Here is an 18,891-nt window from a genome sequence, read left to right as displayed (position 1 = left end):
GAGTGAGGGGAGAGAGAATGAGGGGGAGGTGAGAGAGACAGAGGGATGTAGCCCGTTTTAACGGGCTTAACGGCTTGTATATTTATAAATGATCTGGAAAGAAATACGACAAGTGAGATAATCAAATTTGCAGATGGCACAAAATTGTTCAGAGTAGTTAAATCACAAGCAGATTGTGATAAATTGCAGGAAGACCTTGTGAGACTGGAAAATTGGGCATCCAAATGGCAGATGAAATTTAATGTGGATAAGTGCAAGGTGATGTATATAGGGAAAAATAACCCATGCTATAATTACACAATGTTGGGTTCCATATTAGGTGCTACAACCCAAGAAAGAGATCTAGGTGTCATAGTGGATAACACATTGAAATCGTCGGTTCAGTGTGCTGCGGCAGTCAAAAAAGCAAACAGAATGTTGGGAATTATTAGAAAGGGAATGGTGAATAAAACGGAAAATGTCATAATGCCTCTGTGTGAGACCGCACCTTGAATACTGTGTACAATTCTGGTCGCCGCATCTCAAAAAAGTACTGTGTACAATTCTGGTCGCCGCATCTCAAAAAAAGATATAATTGCGATGGAGAAGGTACAGAGAAGGGCTACCAAAATGATAAGGGGAATGGAACAACTCCCCTATGAGGAAAGACTAAAGAGGTTAGGTCTTTTCAGCTTGGAGAAGAGACAACTGAGGCGGGATATGATAGAGATGTTTAATAGCCACAGAGGCATTCACGGAGCGGGATGCCAGTGGCCAGTAGTTGGTGTTCCACCTTCACGGAGCGGAAGGATGGAGGGCTGCTATCTCCAAAAACAAAAAAACAAAAAAATAAAAACAGGGGTGGGTAAGAGTATGGGGCAGGGATGTGGCCTGCTTGTTACAGCAGTTGCTACCCATAATTGAGCTGGACGTTCACTTGGATGCAGATACGGCGCTGCTCTCTAAATTGGTGGTGGGGTGGAGGAGAAGTAGGGCTGGAGGGTACTGGAAGCCAATAGTAACAGGTGGGAGAGAAAAAAAGGGGAAAAAATGGATAAAGTGCGTAGCTTGCTGGACAGACTGGATGGGCCGTTTGGTCTTCTTCTGCCGTCATTTCTATGTTTCTATGTTTAAAATCATGAGAGGTCTAGAACGGGTAGATGTGAATCGGTTATTTACTCTTTCGGATAATAGAAAGACTAGGGGCACTCCATGAAGTTAGCATGTGGCACATTTAAAACTAATCGGAGAAAGCTCTTTTTCACTCAACGCACAATTAAACTCTGGAATTTGTTACCAGAGGATGTGGTTAGTGCAGTTAGTATAGTGGTGTTTAAAAAAGGATTGGATAACTTCTTGGAGGAGAAGTCCATTACCTGCTATTAATTAAGTTGACTTAGATAATAACCACCGCTATTACTAGCAACGGTAACATGGAATAGACTTAGTTTTTGGGTACTTGCCAGGTTCTTATGGCCTGGATTGGCCACTGTTGGAAACAGGATGCTGGGCTTGATGGACCCTTGGTCTGACCCAGTATGGCATGTTCTTAATCTTTCTCCAATTTAAAGTTAAAATTCCTCTAAGAGTACTGTGTTCCCGATAGGGAAGGCACAATCCACATCTGCTAGGAAACTGAGAGATACTGGGTGGCTGAAGTTACTGCAGGGGTATATCTAGGGTGTCGTCAGCTTTGAAACCTGACAGTCTCCATCTGCTAGTAGGGGAGCACATAACCCATTGATCCTGAGTCCATCTGGCTACATGCTAGGAAAGATGTACTTTATGCAATAAATATGCATGCTTTATCAGGAAGTTTGAAGAAAGACGACAGTTTAGTGTTTCGTAATTTAAGAATACTTCGTTTATCTAACCCTGATGCAGGCATCGGTTACCGAAACATTGGGAAAGGGTAAAAGCTTATATAGAACAATTGAAGTAGATTTCACACAAATTGACATCAAGAAAGGGTGAAAGCTGATGTGGAAAAATGAGAGCAATATAGCAGATTGAGAGTAACATAGTGGCTGAATTACTTGAAAATCAATGTGTATTCTACATAAGTTTGCAGCCACGAAAGGGTAAAAGCATATACAGGATATTGAGAGAAATATAGCAGGAGAATTATATGAGAAATGAAGTGAAACTTCTAGGTGAACTTTTTGAGAAATGTAATACATTTTATACAAGCTGTGATTAGTTTGAGTTATAAACTGAGAAAAGTGACACAAAGTATATTGTTTTTCCTAGGTTTAGATTAAAATTAGTATATGTGTGAGTTTGTATATTATACATTAGATTGTTTACATGAAGATGTATATGTTTTTAAATGTCTTGATGTCTTATTTTAGATTTTTATAAAAGCTTTAGATGTAAAAAAATGTCTGAAAGTTTATATAATGGAGGTATAATTACCACAATAAAGACAATTCATTGACTGCAAATCTTAGAAAATTAATTAAAAATCTATTTTACTTTTCTTGCTTTATGATATTTAAAAATCTCCTTCCCAGACTCCAATTATACTTATCAGTATGGTATCTGCATGAGATTCTGTTAATGGTCAATAAACAGTGTTCCAATCTACTCAGTTTCATGATGACAGAAGTGGCCAAGCATGAAGAGCTTTCAAAAATGTAAAACAAAACAAAAAAAAAAGTGTAATGATTTTAACTAACTTAATTACATTATAGAATGAACAATTTTGCTAATCCTTCTTTAAATGTAAGGATAAAAGCAAAACAGCAAGTCAATAAGCACTACTAAAAGTGCTCACTGAACAACAAAGGTCAAGTATCACTGATCCAAATGGACAGGGCTGTGCCACCAGGCCTACTTATATGCCTCCTCTGTGCCACTCCCCCCCCCCCCCCCCCCCCCCCCACCCCCAATCAAATTAGCTGTAATAATATTCCCTCTGTGCAAAAACCAAGTGCAATTATTGCTGCCTCTCTCCCATGCAAAAAAATCCTAGGTCTATTCTTAGAATCAACAGCAGCACAGCCTGTGCACTGTCATGAGGAGCACTCTGTTTCTATTCCTGATCCTGGTTTTCACACTCTAGGCTGGCCAGGATGCTGCAGAGGCAGCACCTGCAGCTGACAGGGGGAGGGAGTCATAATCATTGCTTAATGTTGACATCTACAGGCTGGAACTTGCATACCAAGTTCTGGAGGGAATAAATCTGTTTGGTTTTTGTTTTGGGTTTTTTTTTACTGAGAACTGTCACTGCAATGTCTCGGCTAGGGGAGATTATTAAATAGGGGAAATAGCTTGAATAGTTGAAAATGGTGCCAATACATGACAGAGGACAGTTACAACTGAGGAACCCAAAGAGGAGGAAAATACTGGACCAAAAATAAACTTAAAACATATAAATAAATAAAATAAGGTCCAGCTCGATGGCAAGTGCTATGCACAGCAATGCGGAAGGATCCAATTCAATGCATGACTCAGATTGGCAGGGGCTTGGAAAGCTGTGTAACAGCACTCACAGCCCTCCTGCCAAGCAGGAAGGGGAGAGGAGTTGTGGTCATCACTTAAGGTTGACAATTCTGAGCTCTGATGCATGATCTCCAGCCCCACATTGTACCTGCAATGACCAGACTAAGAAAGTTGGGGTAGGGAATATAAAAAAGAAAAAAATCTCTGGGTAGTTGCAAATGAAGGCTCATGACACCAGATACCAGTCCTGGTTCAAAATAAACTGGAAGTAACCAATAGACAGTAGGAAAGTATCAGGTCAAAAATAAAAGAAATCTTCATGTATCCCAGCCCAAAATTGACATTCATGACATTTCTGTGTTAAAGATCTGATCTGCATTCAGGGCATTCCCATGACAGTTTAGCAAGAATCAGTATTGTCATGATGATCAGGTTAAAAATTCTCACTTTTAGGCCAATGCAATATCAGCGTGCATTAAAGGGGAACTCATAACTGAGCACCAGCCCCTTTTTAATGCGCGCCGACCCACCGCTCCAGGGTGCCCAATGCAAAAGGGCTTTTGTGGTAAAAAGGAGGCATATGGGGAAATTGCGCACCCCTAGCACCTCCTCAGCAGCGAGTGCCCAGGAGAGGTAGCTGTCAGCCACTTAGGAAAACGGTTGCTCAATTTTAAAGTATTCATTTTCCTAACCTGTGCATAGCCACAGGCTAGGAAAATGTACACTCAAATTTGAGGACCTAAAAGAGAACTATGTTCTTGAAAGACACTGAATGACGACCTGAAAGGAAACTAGTTAATGCAAAAGAGAGAAAAAAGCATATGTTAAGCTCAAAGGTGATCAGAGGGAGCCTTGTACTAAAGAGATTTGGGGGAATATTCAGAGCTTGCTAAGACACTAAAGAAATCACGCAATAATAAACACAAAATCGGCTAGGTACAGACAGGAAAAACAGAAGACCTAAGAGGGAACTAAGTAAGTGTTACAGAACACAGACCACTTTTATACTTTTTTTTTTTTTTTGAGACATTGATTTTGTAGTTCCTCTGACTTAATATCACCACTATATTAAGTCGGAGGAAGTACAAAAAAGCAGTATTTTCTGCTTTTCTGTACACTTTTTGGGCTCCTCCAAAATTAATGCCTGCTCTGGGCAGGCTTTAATTTTGATGAGAAAACATTTGCGCCTCTGGAGTACACTTTTTTTTTTTGCATGGGGGGGGGGGGGAATAGATATTAGCCTCATCAACATGCATTTGCATGGAATAAGCACTATTACCTACACGCTTTTTGGACATGCCTACCCCCGTTTGCAAAGAGGGGATTATAGAAGCGTATCCAAAGCGTGCATCCAATTGCAGGTTGAGCCATGCGCTGCAGCCAGTATTTATTGCGTCAGCCTTTTTGTTTCATTGTCCTTTGTTTGCAAATTCTCAGTGCTAATTTATATATCTAAACATAAGACTTTTTGTCTCCCAGTTACACTGGTAATCATGATCATGAATCTGGGCTCCAATGTCCAAAATGCACTTTTATCCATCTTCAAATTGGCGCTTTCTACTGTCTCAGCCCACAATCATTCATATTTAAATACCATCAGTCATGTATACTGAGAATCACTGAAAGAATGTATTCAACCCAAATAAAAAATTCCTCATGTTTAAAAAACAAACAAAAAAACCTTTTACTAAAACTGATCAAGTTTCTGCAAACCTCATCAATGCCTTCCTCTTCGTGAAACGTGCGCGACAGAAAGAGACAGGTCATTGTGTCTTCCTTCTTTGTGAAAAGGATGAAATCCTTTCCAATCCGCATAGAACCCCTAGAATTAGATTTCAAGGAAATCAATGGTGTACACAAAGATAACAATAGTGGGAGTGAGAAGAGAGAAAGAAGCAAAAAGCAGGGAAGCATTTAAGTTTCTAACTCTAGTTTACAAGTTATTAAATTCTGTACAATCTACTCTGGATAAAATCAAGCATTATTAAATCAAGTCTAGACAGGAAGGGTCCCATCTCAAGAAAAGCTGATGCAAGTATGGATCTGAATCACAGATAGCATTTTATGCAGAAATAAGAAAAGAAAATTATTCCTTACCTGCTAATTTTCGTTCCTGTAGTACCATGGATCATTCCAGACTGTGGGTTATGTTCCCTGTCCAGCAGATGGAATTAGAACCAAAAATTCCCAGGGGAGGACCTATATAGCCACGCCTCAATCCTCAGTAACTGGACTAGCAAAGCCAAGACGAGAAGAGACAGAACCAGAGGAATCAATTAATCTCAAAAATATAGAGAAAAAATAACAGCTGTAAGTGACAGCAACTAACTTGTACTCAAAAAACTGTAACTGAGAACTTGCAAACAACGCTGTGTTCAAAGACACAGCTCGCAATAACTAGAGATACAGAGTGAAAATATTGTGAAGACAGGAAAGCAGGGATGGCCCACAAAGAACCCCCAAAACCAGGGAGGGGTCTGGAATGATCCATGGTACTACAGGAACGAAAATTAGCAGGTAAGGAATAATTTTCTTTTCCCTGTACGTACCAGGATCATTCCAGACTGTGGGATGTACCAAAGCTTCCCCATTTATTATTTTATTTATTTATTTAATTTTATATACCGGCAACCGTTTGCACATCGTGCCGGTTTACAAGTAACTTACAACAAAAGATATATAGGCATAGCCTTTACAGAGAACGGTATATAACATAAACGCAGTAACAGAAAAATTAACTAAATAACTAGGGGAGGGATGGAGGGGGGTAGTCGAGACAAAAGAGGGGGCAGGGAGAGGGTGCAAACAGATACATAGGGATAAGATATGAATAGGGATTAGGGGCTGTCCGCGACCCACCCATCATGGGTGGGTCGCAGACAGCCCCGCCCGTATGACCCCGTCTCCAAGCTGACCGTGAGACGGCGTGCGAATGTCTAGACGATAATGTCTTGCGAAAGTGTGGAGAGACTTCCATGTGGCCGCCCTACAGATTTCCTGAGAAGAAACTGCAGAACTTTCCGCCCACGACGTCGCTTGAGCGCGGAGAGAATGCGCCTTAACAGCTAAAGGTGGAGACTTACCCACTCCGATGTATGCGGCTATAATCGCTCCTTTCAGCCAGCGAGCGATTGATTGTTTGAATGCCATGCAACCCTTCCTGGGTCCCGACCAAAGGACAAACAAATGATCGGAGAGTCGAAATTCATTAGTGACCTCCAAATAATGTATCAAAGAATGTCGGACATCCAACCGACGCAGGTCAGAAGAATCAGAGGATAAAAATGACAGAAGCTCTATCGATTGGTTGAGATGGAAAGTCGAGACCACCTTCGGCAGAAAAGATGGAACTGTCCGCAGGGAAACTCCCCCTGGCGTGAAACGAAGGTATGGCTCCCGACATGATAGAGCTTGTAGTTCAGAGATCCGACGTGCTGAGCTGATCGCCACCAGGAAGATGGTCTTAAGGGTGACATCCTTGAGTGTGGCCGAAGTCAGAGGCTCAAAAGGCAGTGCACATAGAGCCCGGAGTACCAAATTGAGATTCCAAGAAGGACAAGGTGGTCTAATTGGAGGCTTCAAGTGTTTTACCCCCTTTAGAAAACGTAGGATATCTGGATGTGAGGCCAGAAGCTCCCTGTCATTACTACGTAGGAAGGCTCCCAACGCCGCCACCTGCACACGAAGAGAATTATAGGCAAGGCCCAAATCCAGACCAGCCTGTAGGAAGGAAAGCACATGTGTCACCGAGGCCTGCGTTGGTAGAATCGATTTTGACTCGCACCATTCCTCAAAACCTTCCATACTCTGACATAAGTAACCGACGTGGATGTCTTCCTAGCTTTCAGGAGCGTGGAGATGACAGATTCTGGATATCCGCGCCGTCTCAATTGACGCCTCTCAAAAGCCAAGCCACAAGACAGAAGCGATCTGCCTCCTTGAAAAATACTGGTCCTTGGCGAAGAAGACGTGACAGATGACTGAGCCGAAGAGGGCCGTCTACTGCCAGATTGAGAAGATCTGCAAACCATGGTCGACGAGGCCACTCCGGTGCAACTAGGATCACCGGACCTTGATGCGTCTCTATCCGTCGGATAACCTTGCCCACTAGAGGCCACGGAGGAAAGACATACAGGAGACACTGTCGAGGCCAGGGAAGAACCAGCGCGTTGACTCCTTCCGCGCCGCGCTCTCGCCTGCGGCTGAAGAACCGGGCGGCCTTTGCATTTGTCGCGGTTGCCATTAGATCCACATGGGGTCTCCCCCAACGCTGTACTATCCTTCGCATTGTGTCCTCCGAGAGTTCCCACTCTCCGGGATCCAGGTGTTGTCGACTGAAAAAAATCTGCCTGAACGTTGTCCACGCCCCGCTATGTGCGAAGCCGCTAGCCGCTGTAAGTGTAGCTCCGCCCATGTCATCAACTCGTCTGTCTCCAACGAGACTAGATGGCTTCTGGTGCCCCCCTGGCGATTGATGTACGCCACTGTGGTTGCATTGTCCGAAAGAATCTGAACCGCTTGACTGCGTACCAGTGGGTAGAACCCCTGCAGCGCTAGATGGACTGCTCTGGTCTCCAGCCAATTGATGGGCCAAGTGGACTGTTCCATCGTCCATCAGCCTTGGAGAGACCTATCCTGACAGACCGCCCCCCAGCCGGTGAGACTGGCATCCGTGGTGACGACCACCCAATCCGGGTTCTGTAGAGACACTCCCTGAGCTAATTGTTGAGGGTCCAGCCACCACTGTAAGCTGAGCAAGACAACATCCGGGATGGGCAGTACTGCTTGAAAATCTCTCGACACTGGGTTCCATCGCGAAAGCAGAGATCTCTGGAGAGGCCTGAGATGAGCGAAGGCCCACGGAACCAAATCGATTGTTGAGGCCATGGTTCCCAGTATCTGGAGATAATCCCACGCCGTGGGAGCAACTAGTGCCATGAACCGTGTTACCTGAGCACGCAGAGCCCGAGCTCTGTCCGGGTGCAGAAATACCTTGGCTCGGCTGGTGTCGAAGTGTGCTCCCAGAAAATCCAGCGATTGGGACGGTATCAGTTTGCTCTTTGAGAAATTGGCGATCCATCCCAGAGACTGAAGAAGCTATACTACCCTGTCTACAGCACGGTAACCCTGCATCCTCGACTTCGCCCGAATGAGCCAGTCTAGATAGGGATGTACAAGGATACCCTGCTTGCGGAGCGCCGCCACCACCACTACCATGATCTTGGTGAAGACACGCGGAGCCGTCGCTAGACCAAAAGGGAGAGCACGAAACTGAAAATGCTGTCCCAAAATCTTGAAGCGTAAGAAGCGCTGATGATGGTGATGGATCGGGATGTGAAGGTATGCCTCTGTAAGGTCCAAAGAGGCCAAGAATTCTCCCGGATGCACGGCTGCTAACACTGAACGGAGCGTTTCCATACGAAAACGAGGAACTCTGAGACACTTGTTGACCGTCTTGAGATCTAGGATAGGTCGAAAAGTGCCCTCTTTCTTGGGAACCACGAAGTAGATTGAATAATGACCTTTTCCCAGTTCAGAGGCCGCTACCGGTACTATCGCCCCCAGCTGTAGCAGTCGATCGAGAGTCTGTCGGACTGCTAATTGTTTGAGACGGGAACCGCAAGGAGAAAACAGAAAACGATCTCGGGGTTCGTGTACAAAATCTAATACGTAGCCTTGTCTTAAGATGTCAAGCACCCATTGATCCGATGTAATTTGGGCCCACTCCTTGTAAAAGAGAGTAAGGCGACCCCCCAGGTGGGGGATCCCCTCTTGGGTCCTTCTGGCATCATTGTGAAGCCTTTGAGGAAGGACCTGCCCCTTGAGTATCCTTACCGTGGTGGCGCCCTCGAAAGGACCGGTTCCAGGTGTGTGATCGTGTAGAAGGAGCCCAAGGTGTCTGCTGTTTAGTAGGACGCGACCTCCGTTGATTCCGATACCTATTTCTGGAGGAATAAAAAGATCTAGAAGAACGTGGACGATCTTCTGGTAGCTTGTGCACCGCATTCTCATTAAGAGATTTGATGATCTGATCCAAATCTTCCCCAAATAGGCACCTACCCTTGAAAGGAAGGGAACTCAGGCGCGTCTTAGACGAAGCATCTGCCGCCCAGTTGCGTAGCCACAAAAGACGACGAGCGGACACCGCCGCCACCATGGAACGAGCGAGGACCCTTAACAGATCATAAAAAGCATCAGCTCCATAGGCAACCACTGCTTCAAGTCTATCAGCCTGAATAGTCTCTGCCTGTGGCAAAGATTGGGAAGTGAGAAGCTGTTGTACCCAACGCAGAGCTGCTCGCTGTGCTAGGGAACTGCAGATAGCAGCCCTCATCCCCAACGCTGAGACTTCGAAGATACGCTTGAGGTAAACCTCGAGCTTGCGATCCTGGACATCCTTCAACGCCGTCCCGCCCGTGACCGGGATGGTAGTATGTTTCGTGACCCCGGATACCGCTGAATCAACAGCAGGAACCTTAAGAATCTCAAAGAAATCAGTGGGGAGAGGGTATAACTTTTCCATGGCTCGACCGACTCGAAGATTGGCCTCAGGAGTATCCCACTCCCTTGAAATCAATTGCAAGATGTTGTGATGCGTGGGAAAAGCTTTCGCTAGAGGTCATAAGCCCGCTAGGAGAGGATCCCCTTTCTTAATCTTCGGATCCTGAGCCACAGGATCCGGAGGAGGGTCAATGTCCATTTCCTGGAGGATGTGGGGGATGAGATCATCCAATTCCGCTGCTTGAAAAATACGGAGGACCCTCGGGTCGTCACCTTCTACTTGGGCCGCCAGGGAGGGATCATCCGCATCTGGATCTTGCCATGGATCCCCCGACGGTTGTTGCAGTGATAAAGGAATCACGGGGGAGGGGCTGAGTGGACCCCGCACCCCCTGTGGGCAAAGAAGCCCTCCCTAAGGGAGGGTCTGCCGTCGAAAGCTGTGTCAAGCAGGCCAGTTTGGGGGGAGGGGGACCCCAAATTCCAAGATTCGGATCCCTGCTCTGTAAAAATGCCTTGCGCATTAAAACAATGAATTCTGGCGAAAAAGCGGGAAGTGCTGATGAGGGGCCCCCCCGAGACTTCGTCCCCTTGCCTGCCCTGGTCCGTTGCGCTCCGAAACTCCATACTGTTAGAAGAAACCTGGAGAGGAGCGTCGACGTCCTCCTCAGAGAGAGCTGCCTCCGAGTCAGCTGAGAAAATGGCTGCCGTTCCCGTGCTGAGGGGAAACGGGGCATGCCGCTTCCTGCCAGCGCGGTCCGACTCTCCTCCAAGCTGCCTACAAGGTAAGCTATACTCCCCCTCAGGAAAAGCTGAAGAAAATCCCTCTGAGGTCTGCTGAAGCCCGTGCCGAGCTCCGGAGCCGTTCGGCGATTTTTGCATCGCGGTGGGAGGGAGGGGGAGGGGCGGCTGCGGCACGCGGCAACAACTGAAGCGGCGAATTAATAAACCTCTTCGGCCTCCGGACCCCTCACCGTCCCCAAGAGACCGTCGGGGAAAAACGCCGTCTCGACGGTGAGCAGCTCCGGGGAATGGGTCGTCGCAGAGCTGCAGGGCGGGAACTCCAATCACTCCCTGAAAGGGAGGAGGGGAAAAGGAAAACTCCGGGGCTAGGGGGAGCGGTCGGCACTACAGACTTTCACCCCTCATAAATTCCTGTTCCTACCAACGACTGTAAATGAAATAAAAATAACACTTACCACACTCTAGCCAGGCAAGGAAGAGGAAAAAACAAAGAGATAGGAAGAGAGAAATAAAGTGACAGGCAAAAAACACAGCCTGTCAGCAAGTTTCTGACTGGAAAACAGTCTCTCTCTTTGAACGGAGTGGTCCTGTCAGAACACTACAGAACCTATCCCTTAGAAGAAAAACCTTTATCTAATATTATTTAATTGATTCCTCAAAGAGAAAATAAAACTAGAAAAGTGCTGGGGACCACCGTGTCCCCTGCTCAATCTGCTGGAGTTAGAACTATACTGAGGATTGAGGCGAGGGAGGCGTGGCTATATAGGTCCTCCCCTGGGAATTTTTGGTTCTAACTCCATCTGCTGGACAGGGAACATAACCCACAGTCTTCACAATCTGGATAAACAAGCGAAGCGTGGGGGGGTAGCTTGCTTATTACGACGGTTACTACCATAAACCAATTAAGCCTGATACATCACTGCTCTCTGCTTCAACGGCAGGGGGAAATGTGGAAAAGAGGATTTGCATTCAGACAACATCCAACAAGGCAATGATCTGTGCAATCAGGGTAAACAAGCATCGGGGTAACTTGCTTGATGCAGCGGTTACTACCCTTAACCATTAAGCCTTATGCTCACCTTTGATGCAACTCCAACATTACTATCTGCATCAATGGCAGGAAACTTGAATCAAACACTTACCAACAAGGGCCCTGAAATTGGTGGTTGGTGAAACAAATAAGTATGGGAAAATAAGCGTGGAAGCTTGCTGGGCAGACTGGATGGGCCGATTGGTCTTTTTCTGCAGTCATTTTTCTATGTTACTATCATGAATATGTCCCAAGGAGTACTGTGAAATTCCAGCGCATATCCTTCTCTTATGACCTCCAGTACCCATTTGTCCAAAGTGATCTAAACCCACCTCTAGTAGAAGAGGGTAGTCGACCCCCTATCTCCTCGTTCCGAGGATAGGTAGGTGGAAGGGAAATAGAACTAAAAGGTACTAAGAGCCAAGCGTAACAAGTATGAGGGGGAAAAAAAAAAAGTGCGCATAGCTTGCTGGGCAGACTGGATGGGCCGTTTGGTCTTCTTCTGCCGTCATTTCTATGTTTCTATGTGTGTTCTATCGGCTCACGCTTCAAATTTTATGCGCACAGATTTCAGGTAACTAGGCAGGATGCGGTGAGGCGCACGCATAGCCCGTGTGCCCAGCTTATCTATATTCTGCACTTAACATAAGAACATAAGAAAATGCCATACTGGGTCAGACCAAGGGTCCATCAAGCCCAGCATCCTGTTTCCAACAGTGGCCAATCCAGGCCATAAGAACCTGGCAAGTACCCAAAAACTAAGTCCATTCCATGTAACCATTGCTAATGGCAGTGGCTATTCTCTAAGTGAACTTAATAGCAGGTAATGGCCTTCTCCTCCAAGAACTTATCCAATCCTTTTTTAAACACAGCTATACTAACTGCACTAACCACATTCGCTGGCAACAAATTCCAGAGTTTAATTGTGCGTTGAGTAAAAAAGAACTTTCTCAGATTAGTTTTAAATGTGCCCCATGCTAACTTCATGGAGTGTCCCCTAGTCTTTCTACTATCCGAAAGAGTAAATAACCGATTCACATCTACCCGTTCTAGACCTCTCATGATTTTAAACACCTCTATCATATCCCCCCTCAGTCGTCTCTTCTCCAAGCTGAAAAGTCCTAACCTCTTTAGTCTTTCCTCATAGGGGAGCTGTTCCATTCCCCTTATCATTTTGGTAGCCCTTCTCTGAACCTTCTCCATCGCAATTATATCTTTTTTGAGATGCGGCGACCAGAATTGTACACAGTATTCAAGGTGCGGTCTCACCATGGAGCGATCCAGAGGCATTATGACATTTTCCGTTTTATTCACCATTCCTTTTCTAATTATTCCCAACATTCTGTTTGCTTTTTTGACTGCCGCAGCACACTGCACCGACGATTTCAGTGTGTTATCCACTATGACACCTAGATCTCTTTCTTGGGTTGTAGCACCTAATATGGAACCCAACATTGTGTAATTATAGCATGGGTTATTTTTCCCTATATGCTTAGATTGTATGCGTATGTACGTGCGCAATGTTATGCACTCTGTGCGTACCGATGTTCTATGGAGGGCAATACGGCATGCACAAAGGCACGCAAGGTGGCGGAGCTGCAGCATACCATGCGGTGTGCTGACCGTGCCTAAAGCAGGGCTAGCAAACTTGGGGGGGGGGGGGGGGAAGAGACACACACTCAACTGGCTTGGAAGACCACATCCCTTTACCCCAACGGGAATGGGGATACTGTTGGTACGGCACACCAAACAAGGAGACCGGAGGAAGTCTTACCGAAACTCCTCCAAATGTCTCCGAATTGGGAGGTAAAATTTTTTTTTTTAAACTTTCCTAGGCTCAGCGCTTACTGGCTGAGTACAGAGACGGTCTCCAGCTGCTGGGAGAGAGGGCTTTGGCCACCACCACCATGCTCGGCTTCCTGCACCCGCTGCCTTTCAGTTACTTAAGCAGCAAAATCCATGCTGGGAACCGGCTACTGGACCAAGGCACACCTCTGAGGAATCTCTGAAATCGCCTCAGGAATTCTCAACTGCGGGAGGGACCTTTAGGTATCACACCATAGGAGAACGGGGTTCAATTTTCTCTCCAATTTAAATGTAGAATTTCTCCTTCCAAAAAGTACAGCAATCCCCATAGAGAGAGGTACATCTACCATCTGCTGGAGACTGAGAAATACTGAAGGGCTGATGTCACTGCAGGAGTGTATCTAGGGTGACGTCAGCTTTGAAATCTCTGTCTCTATCTGCTGGAAGGGGAGCATAACCCCATTGGTCCTGAGTCCATATGGCTACACGCTAGGAAAAAGTATTTTGAAAAAATGTTTGGAGAGAGCTCCTAGACCGCGATGGCAACTGCTTCGCGGAAAAAGCAAGACTGAAGAGGGACCCACGTAGCCTCGCGGGTAGTGGCATGCTGGGCATGCTCAGTGTGCCAGACAAAGTTTCTAGAAACTCTGACAAACGTTTTCTATGCTGGGCTCCATCTGATGATGTCACCCATCTGTGAGGACTATCCTCCTGCTTGTCCTAGGAGAAATAACCATTTCACATTTACCCATTCAAGTCACTGTTTCTTTTACTTTCTCTTCAAAGAGATTATCCCCCTGTGGAACATCAGCAAGTTTCTCATGGACATCTTCATAAAGACCCCAAATCCACAGCCATCCTAGCCTTCTGCCTCAAAAGGCTACTGCAGAAGTCCTAGAAAAACCTCTGTTATGTATCATAAGCTCATCGAATTAGATTTTTCCCACATTCTTCTGCTTCTGAAAAAGTTTTGGAACATAGAAACATAGAAATGATGGCAGAAAAAGACCAAATGATCCACCTAGTAGCTACTGAACTGTGCAGGTTACCCCCATGCTTATCAGTTTCCTAGACCGTAAAAGTCAGGGCCCTTTTTGATTGCTGTCTGAATCCAATTCCCCTTTTCCCACTGCCGTTGAAGCAGAGAGCATTAACAGTATCAAGGCTTATTTATTAAGGGTAGCAACTGCCACACCAGTAAGTTGCCCCTATTTACCCCCATGCAATCTTTTCTTTATTTTCAACCTCTAGCCTTTAGGTATCTACAGTGTTTATCCCACGCCCTTTTGAATTCCTTCACTGTTTTTGTCTTCACCACCTCTCCCGGAAGGGCATTCCAGGCATTCACAACCCTCTCCATAAAGAAATATTTCCTGACATTGGTTCTGAGTCATCCTCCCTGGAGTTTCATTTCATGACACCTAGTTCTAGTTATTTCTTTCCAATGGAAAAGATTTGATGATTGTGCATCATTCTGCACTTCCAGGGTATATTCAGATACTTCAGCCTCTCCTCATAAATCTTCCAATGCTGACCCCTCACCAATTTGGTTGCTCTTCTTTGGACTGCCTCAATCCTATCCCGTCTTTATCCTTTTTGAGATACGGGCCCCAGCACTGAAAGCAGTACTCCAGGTGAGGCCTCACCAAAAAACTTGTACAAGGGCATTATCACCTTTTATTTATTTATACAGGTTTTATATACCGTTGCACAGAACAAGTTCTATCTCTACGGTTTACATTGGTTCATATTATAAGAACATGATAAAAGGAATAAAATGAAAAAATACAATATCAATTAAGATCAAATTAAAATAGGAATTAAATTAATATTAAAAGATAAGAACACGAACCTACTCATACACAAGACCCAGATTAAACATCACTGTCCATTTCAAAAGTTTGTCTAAAAAGCCATGTTTTCAGATCTTTCCTAAACATCTTCAGATTTTCTTGTAACCGTATTTCTGAGGGCAATTTGTTCCAAAGAGCCAGCCCAGCGATAAGAGATAGCTCACGCTCTGACTTCGCTTAAGTGTGCAGACCTGACTGTAGGAATTGTCAAAAGTGCTTTATTTATCGACCTCAGATTGCGTTGAGGGATATGTAGTTTTAATGTGGAGTTTAACCAAGCAGACATGCCACTATTACCCAATTACCTATTACCTGGCAATTACCCAAACACTAAGATGATCCTATGCTACTGATGCAATTAATAGCAGTGGCTATTCCCTAAGTAAAATTGATTAATAGCAATTAATGGACTTCTCCTCCAAGAACTTATCCAAACCTTTTTTGAACCCCTTATAAGTGATCCTACTTTCAACTGGTAACCAGTGTAAATCCTTTAAAACTGGTGTGATATGATCCATTCTTCTATTTCCGGAATCTATTAGTAACCTTGAGATACCTTAACAATGCCTGCTGCACGTACAACACACGAAGATTCTTCGTGTGCAGCACAGACGAATCCAAATTCAGAAAGGCGGGAATTTCCACTGTGACGAAGAAAAAAGGCCAAGATAACCTACGGCAGAAATGAATGCACCTTTCACAAGGACACCCCATTCTCCTTAAATTGAAGAAAGGGATAACTACAAGACAACACCTGAAGCTCTGATATTCTTCTGGCCAAACAAATCGCCACCAAAAAAAAAACCACTTTCAGGGTTACATCCTTTAGGGTCGCCCTCCACAGTGGTTTGAATGGAGCATCACACAACACCCTCAGCACCAAAATTAAGATTCCACAAGGGACACACCTTCCATACTGGGGGCTGCAAGTATTTTGCCCCTCGAAGAAAACGAATGATGTCCACCTGCAAGGCAAGGTACACTCCCTGAACCTTACCTCGAAGACAGCCTAAATCCACCACCTTTACCTTTCACTAGACCTTTTTGAAAAAAAAGATAAACGATATGAGAAATTGAAGCCTGAATAGGCTGCACATCCTGCTCAATACATCAAGCCTCAAAAATCCTTCACACCCTAACATAAGCCAAGGATGTGGACGGCCGTCTGGCCTGCAGTAAGGTGGCAATAACATCTTCACAATACCTCTTCCAACTCAAGCGTTTGCTCTCAAAAGCCTAGCCGCAAGACAGAAGTGATCCATCTGATCCAAAAATATGGGTCCCCGCAACACAAATGTCTCTGAAGCTGACTGAACCTTAACGGATCGTCCAGATCCGTGAACTAATGCCAATTTGTCAACTCCAGAGCCACAAGAATCACTTTGCCTGTGTGACTATGCGCCATATCATCTTACCCACCAAAGGCCATAGGGGAAAGAAAGAAGAATCCCCAGCAGCCAAGGTAGCACCAGCGCATCGATTCTTTCATGTTCTCACCTGCGATTGTAAAAGTGTGCTGCCTTGATGTTTCATCTCAATGCCATCAAGTCCATACAAGTCCATACGTGCTCACCTGCCTCGCGGCTAGCCACCTCGGCCCCGTCGGCGCCGCCCCGTCCGGGACCCTGCCCTGCCGACCATCGATCGCAGCCCCAGCCGCCCTGCGCTCCAAACCTGTGGCTCACCTTCTTCTCTGCCGGCCTTCTCTGCACCGTCGGCGCCGCCCCGTCCGGGATCCAAGCCCCGCCGACCACCGATTTCAGCCCCAGCTAACCTGCGCTCCAAACCCGCAGGCCACGTGGGACCCGCAAGCAGGCCGACCTCCCGCTGCCACCAATCAGAAGCCAGGAGGCAGGATTCGGCCCGAGAACAGGAAGACAGGAACTGACGTAAAAAACCAAAAAAAGAGGTAAAAAGCCCTTTAAATTTGGGCGCGCTCTTCCGGCCAGTCCCTTTGCCGTGCTCACCTGCCTCGCGGCTAGCCACCTCGGCCCCGTCGGCGCCGCCCCGTCCGGGACCCTGCCCCGCCGACCATCGATCGCAGCCCCAGCCGCCCTGCGCTCCAAACCTGCGGCTCACCTTCTTCTCTGCCGGCCTTCTCTGCACCGTCGGCGCCACCCCGTCCGGGATCCAAGCCCCGCCGACCACCGATTTCAGCCCCAGCTAACCTGCGCTCCAAACCCGCAGGCCACGTGGGACCCGCAAGCAGGCCGACCTCCCGTTGCCACCAATCAGAAGCCAGGAGGCAGGATTCGGCCCGAGAACAGGATCTGACGTCACAATTTTCAAAACTTTACAAACTCCAATAAGGAAGAGGAGAGGACAGGGACAGAAAAAACCCAGACGCCAAGCGGTAAGTGTAGCCGCACCCCCGATACGGCAGTTGGCCTATCAGAGGGCAGCTAGAAACCCTTTAAATCAAACATCTTCACAACGGCGTCGCGCGCCGTGCGTCGCTCGCGCCCGAAGAAGCGCGACCTAAGGGGCTTGCCCCTTAGCGCGCCCCTTGGAGCGTCCCAGAGCCAGGAGATAATACACACCAGTACTAGCACTCTGCACTGCAATCTCCAGCACGCATCCAATCCTTCTTCCAGCAGTCACTCACCCAACCTCCTCCCAGCAATCCCTACATCCACTCGTCATCCAGCAGCCTCTCATCCACTCGTCATCCAGCAGCCTCTCATCCACTCGTCATCCAGCAGCCTCTCTTCCAATCACACATTATTATCAAACCACTCTACAACACTACTAGTCTTCAAACCATCATCAAACCCATCCTGCTCTCACCATACATACCTCTCAAGAAAGCAAGACTTAGTACTCTACTACAACACAGCCCTCCATTTACAAGCTGACCTCAATGACCATGGGCCTCCCAATTCCAATCCTCCAGCACAGGACCTTTCTCACAGGAAAACATTCTTTGATCTCACGCCCTCCCACCTACAAATCCCTCATCCCCATCATGATCTCCCCGTTCACCCAAACTTTAGGCCTAGCTCTCTTCTCTTTGATACTATTCAACGCACAATCGCTCTCCAAGAAAACACTAATACTCAATGACATTCTCTTGGACAAAAATCCTGACTTCTGCGCCATAACTGAAACATGGCTTAAACACACGGACACGGCACTGATAAACCAACTTCCAAATCAAATCTACGATATCTTCTCCATCCCTAGAAAGAAGAAAAGGGGTGGAGGTATCCTCCTAGCAGCCAAAAAAGAGCTAAAAATTTCTCAATTCCCAATTAACTCACCTTCAAAAATAGAAACAGGCCTATTCAAATCTGACAGTCTGCAAATCCTTCTAATCTATGCTCCTCCAGGCCTTCTAGAATCCGATGCATCACCCATACTAGAATTAACAACAACTTACCTAAATCTGGAGCATCCCGCCATAATAATGGGAGATTTTAACTTGCACGTCGACGACCCCATTCTCTCAACCAATTGCGAATCCTTCCTAACCGCCATGTCGGCCATAGGCTTTAAGCAAATCATAAACAAACCCACCCACAGAGCAGGTCACACCCT

General features: G+C 46.3%; 1 protein-coding gene across 15 annotated transcripts in view; it reads right to left on the bottom strand.

Moving 5' to 3' along the window:
- Positions 1–18,891, bottom strand: part of MORC2 (MORC family CW-type zinc finger 2) — a 418,351-nt gene that overhangs the window by 262,587 nt on the left and 136,873 nt on the right. For all 15 annotated transcript variants that reach the window (XR_003859131.1, XM_029619027.1, XM_029619026.1 and 12 more), the window contains one exon: positions 5,137–5,245. Coding sequence is in view for 14 of the 15 variants with exons in the window: in XM_029619027.1 (XP_029474887.1) it covers positions 5,137–5,245 (109 nt within the window). In the remaining variant the exon portion in view is untranslated. The remainder of the gene's footprint in view (positions 1–5,136; positions 5,246–18,891) is intronic.

This window comes from Rhinatrema bivittatum, chromosome 11 (genome assembly GCF_901001135.1).
Source record: "Rhinatrema bivittatum chromosome 11, aRhiBiv1.1, whole genome shotgun sequence".
In the NCBI taxonomy this organism is placed as follows: Eukaryota; Metazoa; Chordata; class Amphibia; order Gymnophiona; family Rhinatrematidae; genus Rhinatrema; species Rhinatrema bivittatum.
This window is presented reverse-complemented; position numbering and strand designations above follow the sequence as displayed.